General features: G+C 51.4%; 7 protein-coding genes across 7 annotated transcripts; 4 read left to right on the top strand and 3 right to left on the bottom strand.

Annotated features, from left to right (window-relative positions):
* VTN00DRAFT_1262 (uncharacterized protein) lies at nt 1-761 on the bottom strand (the record flags this gene model as incomplete). The annotated part of the gene is made up of 2 exons (XM_069427350.1): nt 1-687; nt 753-761. The coding sequence occupies 2 exons, from the start codon at nt 759-761 to the stop codon at nt 1-3; spliced, it is 696 nt and encodes a 231-aa protein (XP_069291964.1).
* Nucleotides 762-1,824: 1,063 nt separating this feature from the next.
* VTN00DRAFT_1261 (uncharacterized protein) lies at nt 1,825-2,074 on the top strand (the record flags this gene model as incomplete). The annotated part of the gene is made up of 2 exons (XM_069427349.1): nt 1,825-1,872; nt 1,934-2,074. The coding sequence occupies 2 exons, from the start codon at nt 1,825-1,827 to the stop codon at nt 2,072-2,074; spliced, it is 189 nt and encodes a 62-aa protein (XP_069291963.1).
* Nucleotides 2,075-2,343: 269 nt separating this feature from the next.
* On the top strand, nt 2,344-3,772 carry VTN00DRAFT_1260 (uncharacterized protein; the record flags this gene model as incomplete). The annotated part of the gene is made up of 3 exons (XM_069427348.1): nt 2,344-2,567; nt 2,631-2,821; nt 2,946-3,772. The coding sequence occupies 3 exons, from the start codon at nt 2,344-2,346 to the stop codon at nt 3,770-3,772; spliced, it is 1,242 nt and encodes a 413-aa protein (XP_069291962.1).
* Nucleotides 3,773-4,126: 354 nt separating this feature from the next.
* VTN00DRAFT_1259 (uncharacterized protein) lies at nt 4,127-5,123 on the bottom strand (the record flags this gene model as incomplete). Its single annotated transcript, XM_069427346.1, has 3 exons — nt 4,127-4,497; nt 4,572-4,758; nt 4,911-5,123. 3 exons carry the CDS (start codon nt 5,121-5,123, stop codon nt 4,127-4,129), a joined length of 771 nt encoding a protein of 256 aa, XP_069291961.1.
* Nucleotides 5,124-6,319: 1,196 nt separating this feature from the next.
* Nucleotides 6,320-7,999, top strand: VTN00DRAFT_1258 (uncharacterized protein; the record flags this gene model as incomplete). Its single annotated transcript, XM_069427345.1, has 5 exons — nt 6,320-6,665; nt 6,813-7,000; nt 7,064-7,567; nt 7,657-7,784; nt 7,843-7,999. 5 exons carry the CDS (start codon nt 6,320-6,322, stop codon nt 7,997-7,999), a joined length of 1,323 nt encoding a protein of 440 aa, XP_069291960.1.
* Nucleotides 8,000-9,172: 1,173 nt separating this feature from the next.
* On the top strand, nt 9,173-9,631 carry VTN00DRAFT_1257 (uncharacterized protein; the record flags this gene model as incomplete). The annotated part of the gene is made up of 2 exons (XM_069427344.1): nt 9,173-9,222; nt 9,469-9,631. The coding sequence occupies 2 exons, from the start codon at nt 9,173-9,175 to the stop codon at nt 9,629-9,631; spliced, it is 213 nt and encodes a 70-aa protein (XP_069291959.1).
* Nucleotides 9,632-9,951: 320 nt separating this feature from the next.
* On the bottom strand, nt 9,952-11,632 carry VTN00DRAFT_1256 (uncharacterized protein; the record flags this gene model as incomplete). The annotated part of the gene is made up of 5 exons (XM_069427343.1): nt 9,952-10,769; nt 10,873-11,094; nt 11,151-11,252; nt 11,424-11,480; nt 11,548-11,632. 5 exons carry the CDS (start codon nt 11,630-11,632, stop codon nt 9,952-9,954), a joined length of 1,284 nt encoding a protein of 427 aa, XP_069291958.1.
* Between the last annotated feature and the right edge of the window lie 90 nt (nt 11,633-11,722).

Below are 11,722 nucleotides of genomic sequence, written 5' to 3'. Positions count from 1 at the left end.
TCACTCCGGGACACCTCTGGACGAGTGCACCGGCGCGAGGAGAGCCGCAGGGCGACGGAGAGGCTCCAGGATATCTCGATCGATGGCTCGTTCGCGCGGATGAGGGAGGGGTGCGGCAGGCTTAGGAGGGTAGGAGGATGATGATCCAGGCGTTGGTCCGGCCACCTGACGCCTCGGCAGTAGGTGACGATTGTTTAGGCGCGCAGAAATTTGACGACGCACACGCGACCGAACGGCGCAGTCGCGGGTTACCAGCCACACGCGGGGGAACGAAGCGAGGACGAGAGCGCGAAGATGGCGAGCGACGTGGCTAGGACCAGAGATCCGGGATGGGGATGGGGGAGCAGGATGGGGTTGGCAGGAAAAGCATCGAAGAAGCGCTTCATCTGCAGGACGAAGGTGTGTCGGGTGTCCAGGTGGATGCAGCTTCGGGCGGGAGATGAAGCTGAGATGACGTGCATCCACAGGACAGCGCGCTGCCTCAGGGGTCCGGGGCTCGCGGGCGCCCCTACAGGCCCAGATCGCGGCGCTGGACCCTGATCCTTCGGGCCTGGAGACGCTCTTCCGGGGGCCCTCAAGCCCCCGAACCCGCTGGCTCCGGCCCAGGAACAGCCGGTCACACAGGCACGCCGTCTTGGTATCGACCAGCACAACGCCGTTGGGTCTGATCTCGTCACCATCGACTACCTACACATACGAGTCTGACAGCTTCTTCTTTCATCTCGTTTCTTCTGCAGAACGCTCTCACGAACAGGGCTCATCTAGTCTGGGCCTTCCTCTACCATGACCATCTCAGGAGACTCAGAAGGACAGCTTCTCGACATCAGGTAGGTAACTCCTAAGAACTGCTGCATGGACTTCCATCGATCAACATGCCAGGCTCATCGCGAACCATGTCTTTACCTGCAGCGGTCAACCCTCAAGGCACCATCAGACGCGTAGCGCGTCCTCCAAGCTGCCCGTGCTGGACGCCAAAGCAGGTCCAAGCTCCCGCTGACGTGCACCTAATGAAGAACATCCCATGCCAGAGTCGATAAAGCTTGCCGATCCCGAGACAAACTACTGTACCTCTCCGCAAGCAAGGGAGCATGTTTATGCCCCTACACTAGTGCTCCCTTCGCATGCAAAAAGGTGTGGAGTTGACGTTGGGAACACGCGTCTCTTTTTTCCAACCGTGCTGGAATCTTAAAGATTTTTCATTAAGCTCCTGGCATATTGACAGCATGCCAACAACGTTGGTGGAAACGCTGGTCCTATTGCATAGGATGGATGATCATCAACGTTCTACATCTTAGTCAGTAGATCCTGGCTGTTACTACTGGATGTTTTGTTTTCTGTCCTGACGCTTACTGCTAACCAGACAGGTCCTCATGGAGCCAAATCGGCCAAAGAGACCGTTGGCATAGCCGCGTCGACGACATGGCTATAAAGTTCCGAATCGGCCTGGTCACTTGATTGAAAGAGCTTGCTATCTTGTCACCAACTGAGTGCATGCGCAGAAGACTTTGGCACAGCTTTTTCCAGAGAGCTGCCAGACCCGGCACATTTGGAAGTTGTACAGACAAGTCGTCTCAAGATTCTTTTTGTGCTTCATCCGAATTCTCTCTATCAGATCTGTCCAACTGGTTCAAAGTTGGGCGGTACATAAGGCCATATTTGGATTTCCATGATCTATAGCCACCTCGTGGTTTTGCATATCTTATTCTATTCTTGATGCTGTTCCAGTTCAATGACCGTGTTGAAAGTGGATCCGCAGAACCGGCGCTTTGGTTCCCAAAATTCTTGTCTGAGTTTCACCCTCTTTCCAGAATCACCTATCCAGTCATGGCAACAACGGACGAGACTCGATCTGGAGTCTCCGCCTCGACGACGGTCCGCCGTGTCTCGTATCCCACCAGCGCTAGGAATGGGGCATGCCACTGGGTCTACACAGTGCCCCGTTGCTGAGCGTGCCGGCGTGCTCCGCCGGTGGATCTGGCTGCCGCACTCGCACTACGGGCCTTCCGCGGCGCGTTCATTGGCCGGCAGCCACGAGATCGCGAACCCCGCCAAGTCTGGACCTCTTATCGATTAGGTTGGCCCGCGGTCTTGCGTCCTGATCGGGGAAGGTGACATCGACGACCAGCCCGCCGCGGGATATGCCAACGAAAAACCATCCTCCGTGCGCCCTCCTCTGCTTTCTTTTTCCTTCTTCCCCAAGGCTTCGTGTTGCTCTTCTGGCCGAAGCAGCAAGAGCCCGCGGCGGGCGACTTCCGAGGTTTTGCGCTCGCGTCTGCTCCATAAAGCTCCCAGTACTACTGCAGGGATCCCCCCCCGCTGTTCCATCCGCGAACATCATACACCATGCCCGACACCAAAGATCACGTCGCGGTCCAGGCGTCGCCTGCTGGCCCCAACGAGGCCTCGCCCTCTCAGTATCTGCCTGCACCGGGCTCTTCTCAAGCAAACATCGTCGATGGCAACAACGGTGACGTATCCGAGGCGCCCGCGGACGCAATCGATACGAGCAAGAAGGGATTCTTCGCATACTTCCGCACCAAGGAATTTTACATAACTTTGGTTCTTGGGTTGGTGATACTCTAAGTTCTGTCTAAATCCGGATATCTAATGATTCCGTCCCACGTTAACAGGCAGATTCTGGCACTCTGCATCACCTCCACCAATACATTCACTTCTCTTCTTCAGATGCGGGGGGCTTCGATCCCGGCTTTCCAGACCTTTATAAACTATGTGTTGCTGAATATAGTCTTTACTCCGTACACGATTTACCGTTATGGCATCAGGGGCTGGCTCCGACTTGTGCTTAAAGATGGCTGGAGATGTGAGGTCTACTTCCCTTCCAAGTTTCACTGGTCTTTTCCTGGCTTTTGGGCGTTTCAATTCCAGAAACTAAATTGCATCTGCATGATTACTTGCATCTAACAAGCTCAAGACGAGCCTTGCAGACATAATACTTGCTTTCTGCGATGTCGAGGGTAACTACTTCATCGTCCTGGCCTATCGATATACAACTATTCTCAGCGCCCAGCTCATCAACTTCTGGGCAATCGTGGTGGTAGTTGTGCTCTCCTTTGTCCTGCTGCGCGTCCGATACCACTGGGCGCAGATAATAGGAATTCTGATCTGCATCGGCGGTATGGGCGTCCTGATCGCGTCCGACCACATCACAGGCTCGAACGGCGGCAACGTCTCTAACGGGAACCAGGTCAAGGGTGACATGTTTGCCCTGATTGGTGCAACTTTCTACGGCCTCACGAACACTGCAGAGGAATACTTTGTCAGCAAGCGCCCCGTATACGAGGTATTAGGCCAGCTGGCTTTCTTCGCTATGATCATCAACGGCGCCCAGGCCGGCATCTTCGACCGCCAGTCATTCCGTGATGCAGTCTGGGATGACAAAGTCGGTAGCTACCTGGCTGGGTATACGCTCTGCCTGGCCCTTTTCTATTCGCTCGCGCCATTGATGTTCCGTCTCTCTTCCGCCGCGTTCTTCAATATCTCGTTGCTTACCGCGAATTTCTGGGGCGTGTGTATCGGGGTGGAAGTATTCCACTTGTCCATCCACTGGATGTACCCGATCGCATTCGTTCTCATCATTTTTGGCCAGGTCTTCTACTATCTTGGCCGCAGAGTGCTGGGTGAAGCGCGCAAGCCATGGCTAGGCAGGAACCAAGAGAAAGGTGTCTCGGGAATCTTCACTGCTAAGCGGAAAATTGATACTGCTGCAGTCAACAATCAGCAGGAGGGAGGTGCAAATACTAGCGTGGTATAGGAGATGACGATATTTGTGTAACGTGTTGACGATTGTATGTGGTTGTCTTCAATTAAGTACCTAGTTTGCGTATACACCCCTCTGGATGCATCAGAAGCGAATGAGCATATTAGTGATATATTCAAGATAATCCGCCACATATTGCTATATCGCTGAGTACATATATATGTCTTATGTATTTACATTTCTATCGTATGCTTGTGCAGCACAGTCGACGTGTATCACCCAACCAAATGGTTTAAATTAGAGAAATAAGGAACCCCACCCTCAGGCCACGCCCCACTCCTCACAACTCTAATGTATAACCCTATTAAACTATCATAGAATAACTTAGACATTCTGCTAATTACTACATTACATGTACCTCGGATATTCCACTTTTGGTCTACCACCAGCATCGAGCTCTACCGGCTCAGCACCAGGTCCCTGCATCTGTATCTGAGGATTCAGCAAAGGTGGGTGTTGCTCAGTATGTTCTTGGGGGCCGTCTCCTCCTCCTGGAACTGCCTCCTTCGAGGTATCATTCTCCTGGGGAACTGAATCTTGATATCGCTTTCTTCGACGGAGGAAGAAAAACCACCACCAACCGATCGCAGCGATGGCGATGGCGCCGAGGGTGACACCTACCCCAATACCGGCCTTGGCGCTTGAGCTAAGGCTGCCGTTCCCGCTGCTGATGCCACCTTGATTGTGTGATGTCGAGGTTGTCGTCGTGGCCGTTAATGCTGTTGCGGGTGTTTCTATTGTTACAGATGCTGCTGCAGATGTGTTGCTGTCTTGGTGGCCGCGCAGGCAGTACCGGTACCCGTGCTCTGAGCCGGCCCCTCTTCATCGATGATAAAGAATGGCGAGTACACGGGCGCCCCGAAAGCTGTTCCGTTGAAGATACAGAACTGGAATAAACTGGAGGAATCGAGGTCGTATCCAAAGGTGGAAACGGTCCATGTTATGTGTGTTGGATGGTCGATGGAATTGGCTGGTTTCTCCTCAAAGGACAGTCAGTTAGAAGATGATTGTCAGTTACGAAACTCGATAATCTAATCTTCAACAGCGGAACAGAAAAGAGAAAAAGAAAATTTCTAGAAATTGGAATACAAAGTGGGAGGTAAGGTAGGTAGGATAGGAAGCAGTTACAGACAAAAAAAAGTAACCATGATATCGTATCATTAGTGATCTGCCAGATGCCCAGGGAGAAGATGTCATAGCTATCCGTTCCGTTCCAGCTGATCTCGACGCTCTCGCCAACCGTGTTTCGTATGCTTCCATCGGCCCCCGAGGGCTGGAGGAAATCCGCCGGGACCCTTTCCATACTAACTAACTGACGGCAGCGAGGAGCCATGGCCATGGCCATAGCGAGGAGGCCATATGTAGGTACCAAGTAGTAAAGTTGGTACCCAGGTGGGTAGGTAGGTAGTTCCGAAGAAACAAGAAGGAAAGCAGTATTATGTTATCAGAAGCGGTGATTTATCTATTGTAAAAAACACTCTCAAAGTCAAGAGTTGTGTTTGTGTGCGTGTGTGTGTATGTACAAGCTGAGAAGGTGAGGAAAAAAACACGACCATGACCCCAGGGGGGTTGGGCTTCTCTGGTGGCTTAAAATGATAATTAATGACTGTACCATCCATGACAGGGCTTTTTACCAAGATAACTACCTACTGCTGCATACTAAGTACCTAAATCTTGGGGGGAAGTCCGTGTCGCGCTTAAGTGGTTGGGTCAAATACAGTACCAATAATCATGGTTAGTCTTACCCAGATAGGTATCTTGTATACCCCCTGCACCTGTATGCCAGGGCACGGCAGATACCTTGTGTACTCATCCCACGTTTATCTCTGCTTAAGCAGCAGTCAATCAGCAACACCACAGCACATTTGACCCGACGGACACGCTTCAGCCCCGCGCGGCGCGTACTTCGGTCTCAACGGCCTCAATGTTCAAGTGGTTGTCTGGACTCCTGGAGATACCGTCGCGCCTATGGCGTTACAAGGTTAGTCAGGCTGAAGCCAATCGGACCAATTTTAGGGCACTGGAAAATTATTGGAAAGCGCTTAAGTGCGTCCTCGGATACCTACTCCCGTGATGTCATGGATAGGTACCTACGGAGTACTGCTCCTAGTTATATCCGTACTGACCTAGTCCAGGAAGTCACCTAAAGACGAGAAGATACCACTTTCGCAGAAAAGGAGGGGCTTTCTTATCTGCTCCATTAGCTGACTGGTACAAGTACTGTACAATATGCGAAGCGCTCTTCTATCGTTTGTTCTTCTCAGATGCTGGTTCTTTGCTTGAAAGCATTGCTCTTGATCCTACCCAAATCACTAAGGTAGTTTGCACAGGTACCCGACTTTCTTTTCTTTTCCTGTATACTTGTATAGCTTCTTTTTGCTTGATAGTAGTTTCTCTACGTCCTATCAGTCTGGGATCTAACTGAAATTTGACATTTTCATTTTCTGTCCAAGTCGTGCCTGGCAGTGTTCTTATTCAAAGGGAGGGAAAGATTTGAACCCTGAACTCGTCCCCGACTTGTCCGGGAGAAGGTTTCCACGAATGCTTGATACATTACTTAACAGGCCCTCTGGGCCTGGTGAAGCTGCGATCAAAGTCAAAGACGTCCTAAATCTCGCCCACATGGACCGTTTGGCCTCCCTCCGGCGGACCATCTCCAGAAAGCACCTCCTCGCCTCAGCCGCTGCTTTCCTCTCAATATTCCTTCTTTTATTCCTCTACATCTTCAGTCAGAGCCATTCTGAGTCCTCGTCATATGCTGGTTTCTACGACGTCGCCCCCAGCGATGATTGCATCCTCGACGTCGACATCCTGAGATCCTATGGGCTTCTTAACGAGTCGACGACGGTCGAGTATGCTCGACTGGTGGTAAGCGTGGATCGTGACAGTCCGTCATTTGAGGGATTCAAAGATAACTTGTTCGTTCCACGCCCGAGATTTCAGAATATTTCCCTAGAAGAAGATGCGGGAGAATGAAGAGGGGGAAAGCAAAAGCAAAAACAAGGACAAAAGCAAACGCTTACGCTTCCTCCAGAGGTATGCTCTTCTCGGCCAGTTCATGTACGAGCTTCCCCCGTGCCAACTACTAAGCCCGAAGCCAAGCATATCATCTTTGAACTCGCGACTTCACTCGAAAGACTGGACGAATCCCTGGATGCCATTGCAAACTGGGCGGGCGGGACATATGCCAATATAATCGCCGTTATAGAGCCCCATCCCGATGTGGATCGGGTGGTGGAGAAGGCTAGGAAGCTAGACGTCTGGCTCACCATCGTCTAATCCAAGGAAGAATACCTGGATGGGTACTTCTCCCTCGTCAAAGTGCTTTACAAATGGAGCGACTGGCCGACCGTCACGAAGTGGGCGGCGTTTATCGACGACGACACCTTTTTCCCCTCCATGGCGAACCTGGTCTCCCTTCTCGAGGCCTACGATTTCAAAGGGCAGCACTACATAGGCGGTATCACGGAGGACTTTCGCCAGATGTACAGCTGGGGCTACATGGGCTACGGCGGCGCGGGTGTTTTCCTATCCATCCCTCTGCTCGCCGAACTGAACAAACACTACGATGCATGCAATGCCGTCAAGGACACCGGGGACCGGAGACACGCGAGATGCATCTACACTTACACTACGACGAAGCTGGCCTGGGAACACGATCTCCACCAGCTCGATCTGCACGGGGACGCCTCGGGATTCTACGAGTCCGGACGCCCCCTCCCGCTCTCTCTGCACCACTGGAAGTCCTGGTTCCCCGTGGACATGGTCGAACTGAACGAGGTTGCGTGGGTATGCGGTGACGAGTGCCTGCTCGGCGGTGGGGCTTCATTAGGGACGACGACGACGATGATGATGATCATGATGATCATGAATATAAGAACTGGTACCTGGTCAACGGATTTGCGTTGATCAGGTACTCTACACCCCCGCCGGAGCTGCCAGGGGAGGGACCACTCTCGATGGAGAAGACGTGGGAGGATAGTGTGTACGGGGGCAGCGATGATGGGTTCGGACATACTCTCGGTCCACTGCAAGGATGAGGGGAAGATTACCTTGCGGCTTAGAGGGGCCCTCAAAGTGGGAGAGAACAGTGTCAGGCAGTTTTATGTGCGTCAGCAACCTGCGTCTGGTGATGGAGAACCCGATCAGCAGCAGCCTGATCAGGTCTTGGAGGTCGTGTGGCGGTCGAAGCAGCCTTTGATGGTTGGTAAAGAGAACTAGCATCTGTGTACCGAGACGCCAAAAATACCGATTACCTGGATCCTTGGCATCTTGGTGAAATAAATCGACATGACCAGCCCTGATAGTGAAGGTGACACAGGTGGCAACTACACGACTGGTAGGGACTGTACCTACATAAGTACCTACCTACTTAGCTATGTCTAGACTGATGACAAGGGATGAATGATCGATTGATCAATCGATCCCGTTCTTCATCTCATCTCATCCATGGGATTGAATCCAGTCCACCGTCCACAGAGCATGCTTTTCCCCCTCCCCCTCAACACGACGAGAAGAGAATATTTTATTAAATGGGACATTTCCTCTTGTCCTATTCAGATCAGAGTACCGAAGAGACATACGTATTATAATACTGATGATGATTTGACAAGATACGATCCGATCCGATCCATATCACAGCATATATATATATATATTATGCCGTCATCACACATCAAATCATTTAGTAGATAGATTAGAGATAGAACTCTACATACACTATACTCTAACAATCACCGCTAGACTAGGCTAGACATCTATCTCTCTTGATCGGGATAATCGTCATACAATACATAAAAAAGATTGAGGTATATATCTCGCTCCGTATCGCATTCACTGCTACGGTACCTAACCTAACCTAATCTATCATGATGTCGAGTCAAGTCAAGCAGAATCCACTTATTATACAGGTCTTTTTTATTCAGCATTTTATGTAACTAGCGTACCTAAAAATTAGGAGGACCAGTCAGAGAAAGGAAGAGAAAAAGGGGGTTGTTCGCCCTCAGGTATGCTCATAACTCATGGAGAGAGAACCAGATATAATGGGATGAAGAGGTCATTTTTGTTTTTATATGTGCGCTGAATGATGCATAGACCACATTTCTCATCGTCCGTATCTTAGGTACCTACCTAAGATAGCTGCTGATAGGACCAGTTAGACATACATATATAATGCCAAGCGGGGGATTGTGGATTGTGCAATTGTGCATGCATTGGATTTTGGGATTTTTGAAATAGCCTCGGCAAAAAATACATACATACAGTCAAAAAAAGAAAAAAGAAAAAAAAAACCTACTGTACCGTACCACATGCCACACATCATCGAAAAGTTCCAACCCGAGCAGAACACATGCGCCGCATGCCTAGTACCTAATCCCTAATGCCTAAAGAGAAATGATCCAAGAACACCTACTACACCTTGATGAGATCGATGATATGATATCGTGAGATGCTATGATGTGACGCCGTATCGTGGAATAGGGGGTTAAGAAGGGTCGAAAAAAAGGGATGATAGAAGTGCAACCAAAAGAAATCCTAAATGAAAATGAGATATAATAAAAAAAAGAGAACATCACATCAATCAATCAGACTCCCATAACTCTCTTTACTTTAAACCCGTCCCTGTGTCCTGTGCCGATGCCCACCACCGCTTTAACCTTTTTGTTCCCAATCCTTGGTAATTAAAAAAGGCTCTCAAGACACATAAGAACGAGACCCGAACGGCAGATCAACAACCAAAAGATGACACAAACACCCAAAACACATAAGACGCGAGCCAGACAGAAAAATTTCCTGACGTCAGCTGACCCACTCGTTGCACAATCCAACACTGGCGAGACCGAGAACAATTAAAGTGATAGACAGGGAAAAAGGGGGACATAATTGACAGATGCACAGCACACCAAAGAGACGTGAGGGGGATACCGACTCCAGAAACCAACAAGCCAACCAAAGCCAACCAGTCAGTAAACCAACCCGTGCACCAATTATTTCCACATATCGATCAAACCAACTGGACTGCGCAGCACGTTACCTCTCCGCTGCTCCTCCCATGTATGTACCTCGCCTTTTTTTTCACCAGACATTTTAAAAAAGAACAGACCTATTCTCTCAACGCCACGACACTGAACCGAACTCTCATGTCAGATTAACGTAGCACAAGAGACCCTTTTTTAACCCCAAACAGAAGCCTGGACGCCCAGAGCGTTCTTGGATCCCCAAACGCCGCTGCCATTACCCCATCCAAGACCGACGCTGCCAGAGTCTTTGGCTCCAGCACCCCCGGCAGTAGCGGTGCTAGATGGGTTCGACGCGGAGGATGTCGTGCGCTCATTTCCCGGAGCAGCAGAGGTTGCCGCCTCGTTGGGGGCGAAACCAAAGCCCAGTGGAGATGGCAAGGGAGTCGTGGACCGCTTGTTCAGAGCTGGGTTGGGAGCCTGGCTGGTAGCCGTCTGCTGAGAAGGGCGGGATCCGATAGGACCCACCGATCCGATGGGTGCGGCAGTCGACTTGGAGGACATCTGTCTCGACGAAGGCGAATCGGCACCACCAGGAGACGAGGTCGAGGTGACAGGCTGCTCAGCACCGCCATCATAGATGCTGCTGTAGTTCTGGTTCACGCCAGAACTCGGAGACGACGTGCTGTTGGCACGGGATGGTGACTGGCGAGTAGCTACGGAAGAGCTGGCAGTGGCTCCCTGGGCGACGTTGTCGGCGCTGGCTTGTCCCTGAGGCTGACCAAGTCCGAACGGGTCGACTCCTCGGGGAGATGCACCGCGAACTCCACCGGCGGCAGAGGTCGGGGTACCGGCCTGGGCATCGGCCCGATCGTCATCACCACCGAAGCCGGCGTGGGGGAAGAAGGCCGGGCTGTCGTTGCCATACAGAGCACGATGCTGGCGTGCGATGAGTTCGCGTCGACTTTCTTCGCTCATTGCAGCCGGACTCAAGGAACGGTCGGATTTGTTTCCGGACATCTCGGCAAGGAGGCCTTTGAAAAAGTAAAATCATGTTAAATAATGTACTATACAATGCAACCCATATACAAGAAACGCAGGGAAAGCGAATCAAAAAAGGCAACGCTCATCACATACTTCGGTTGTACTGCTGCTCCTGGTGGTAGTTGCGGAGCTCCCTCTCACGCTGTGCCGCCATTCGACGCTTTGCCTGCATCATCTGCTCCGCCTCACTGGGGCGACCCTGGAACCGCTGAGAGGCATAGAAGCCCTGGAGGTTTGCGGCTGGGTGGATACGGGAACCGTCAAAATCACTGAGCGAGTGGTGACGCTGCGGGATGGCGCCCATAATCCGGGGATCTTCGATTTTGTTTAGAAATATGGATAAGGCATTCTAGGTGCTCGCAAGGTCATACCGTATTCAGGGTAATGACGTCCCATCATCAAAGGCATGGAGTCTCTCCGCGGAGTGAACAATTTCCCACTTTTCACTAGATTGTCGATCGCGCGGTCGACCTCTGTAAAAAACGTTAGCACCGTGTTCGTCCCGCGACTTGAAGCTATCCTTTGCAGGCCTCTGCTGGCTGGGGTGGCGGTCGACCGAAAAGAACGATTCGAGAGCTCCCGTCCAGCAGTGCACTTTTCTTTCGAAGAAGCAGATAAAACGTCAAAGGGAAGGCTTTCCATACCGTCAAACTGAGAGGCGAAGGCAGTGGTCTCCTCACGCTGAGAAACAGAGCTGGAGCCTGCAATCGGTAAGTCAGCATCTCCGGACAATCTGCGTCGCGGCAGGATAACGTTGCAAACCCATACCTGACCGGGACGGAGGGACCGGCTGGTCCCACGACACCTGGCGCACTGGCGCCTGCCATCCTTGGGGCTCATAGTATGAAGACATGGCTGCCGACCGTGAAGGAGGGTAGAGTACTTTCGTTCCTCGAAGGCAAAGGAGGTCCGCGGGATCAAAAGATGCGGAGGAAGGAGTGTC

The sequence above is a fragment of the Thermoascus crustaceus genome (assembly GCF_041956765.1).
Source record: "Thermoascus crustaceus strain CBS 181.67 unplaced genomic scaffold VTN00scaffold_1, whole genome shotgun sequence".
In the NCBI taxonomy this organism is placed as follows: Eukaryota; Fungi; Ascomycota; class Eurotiomycetes; order Eurotiales; family Thermoascaceae; genus Thermoascus; species Thermoascus crustaceus.
The sequence above is the reverse complement of the archived record's forward strand: the minus strand, read 5'-3'. Positions and strand labels throughout refer to the sequence as shown.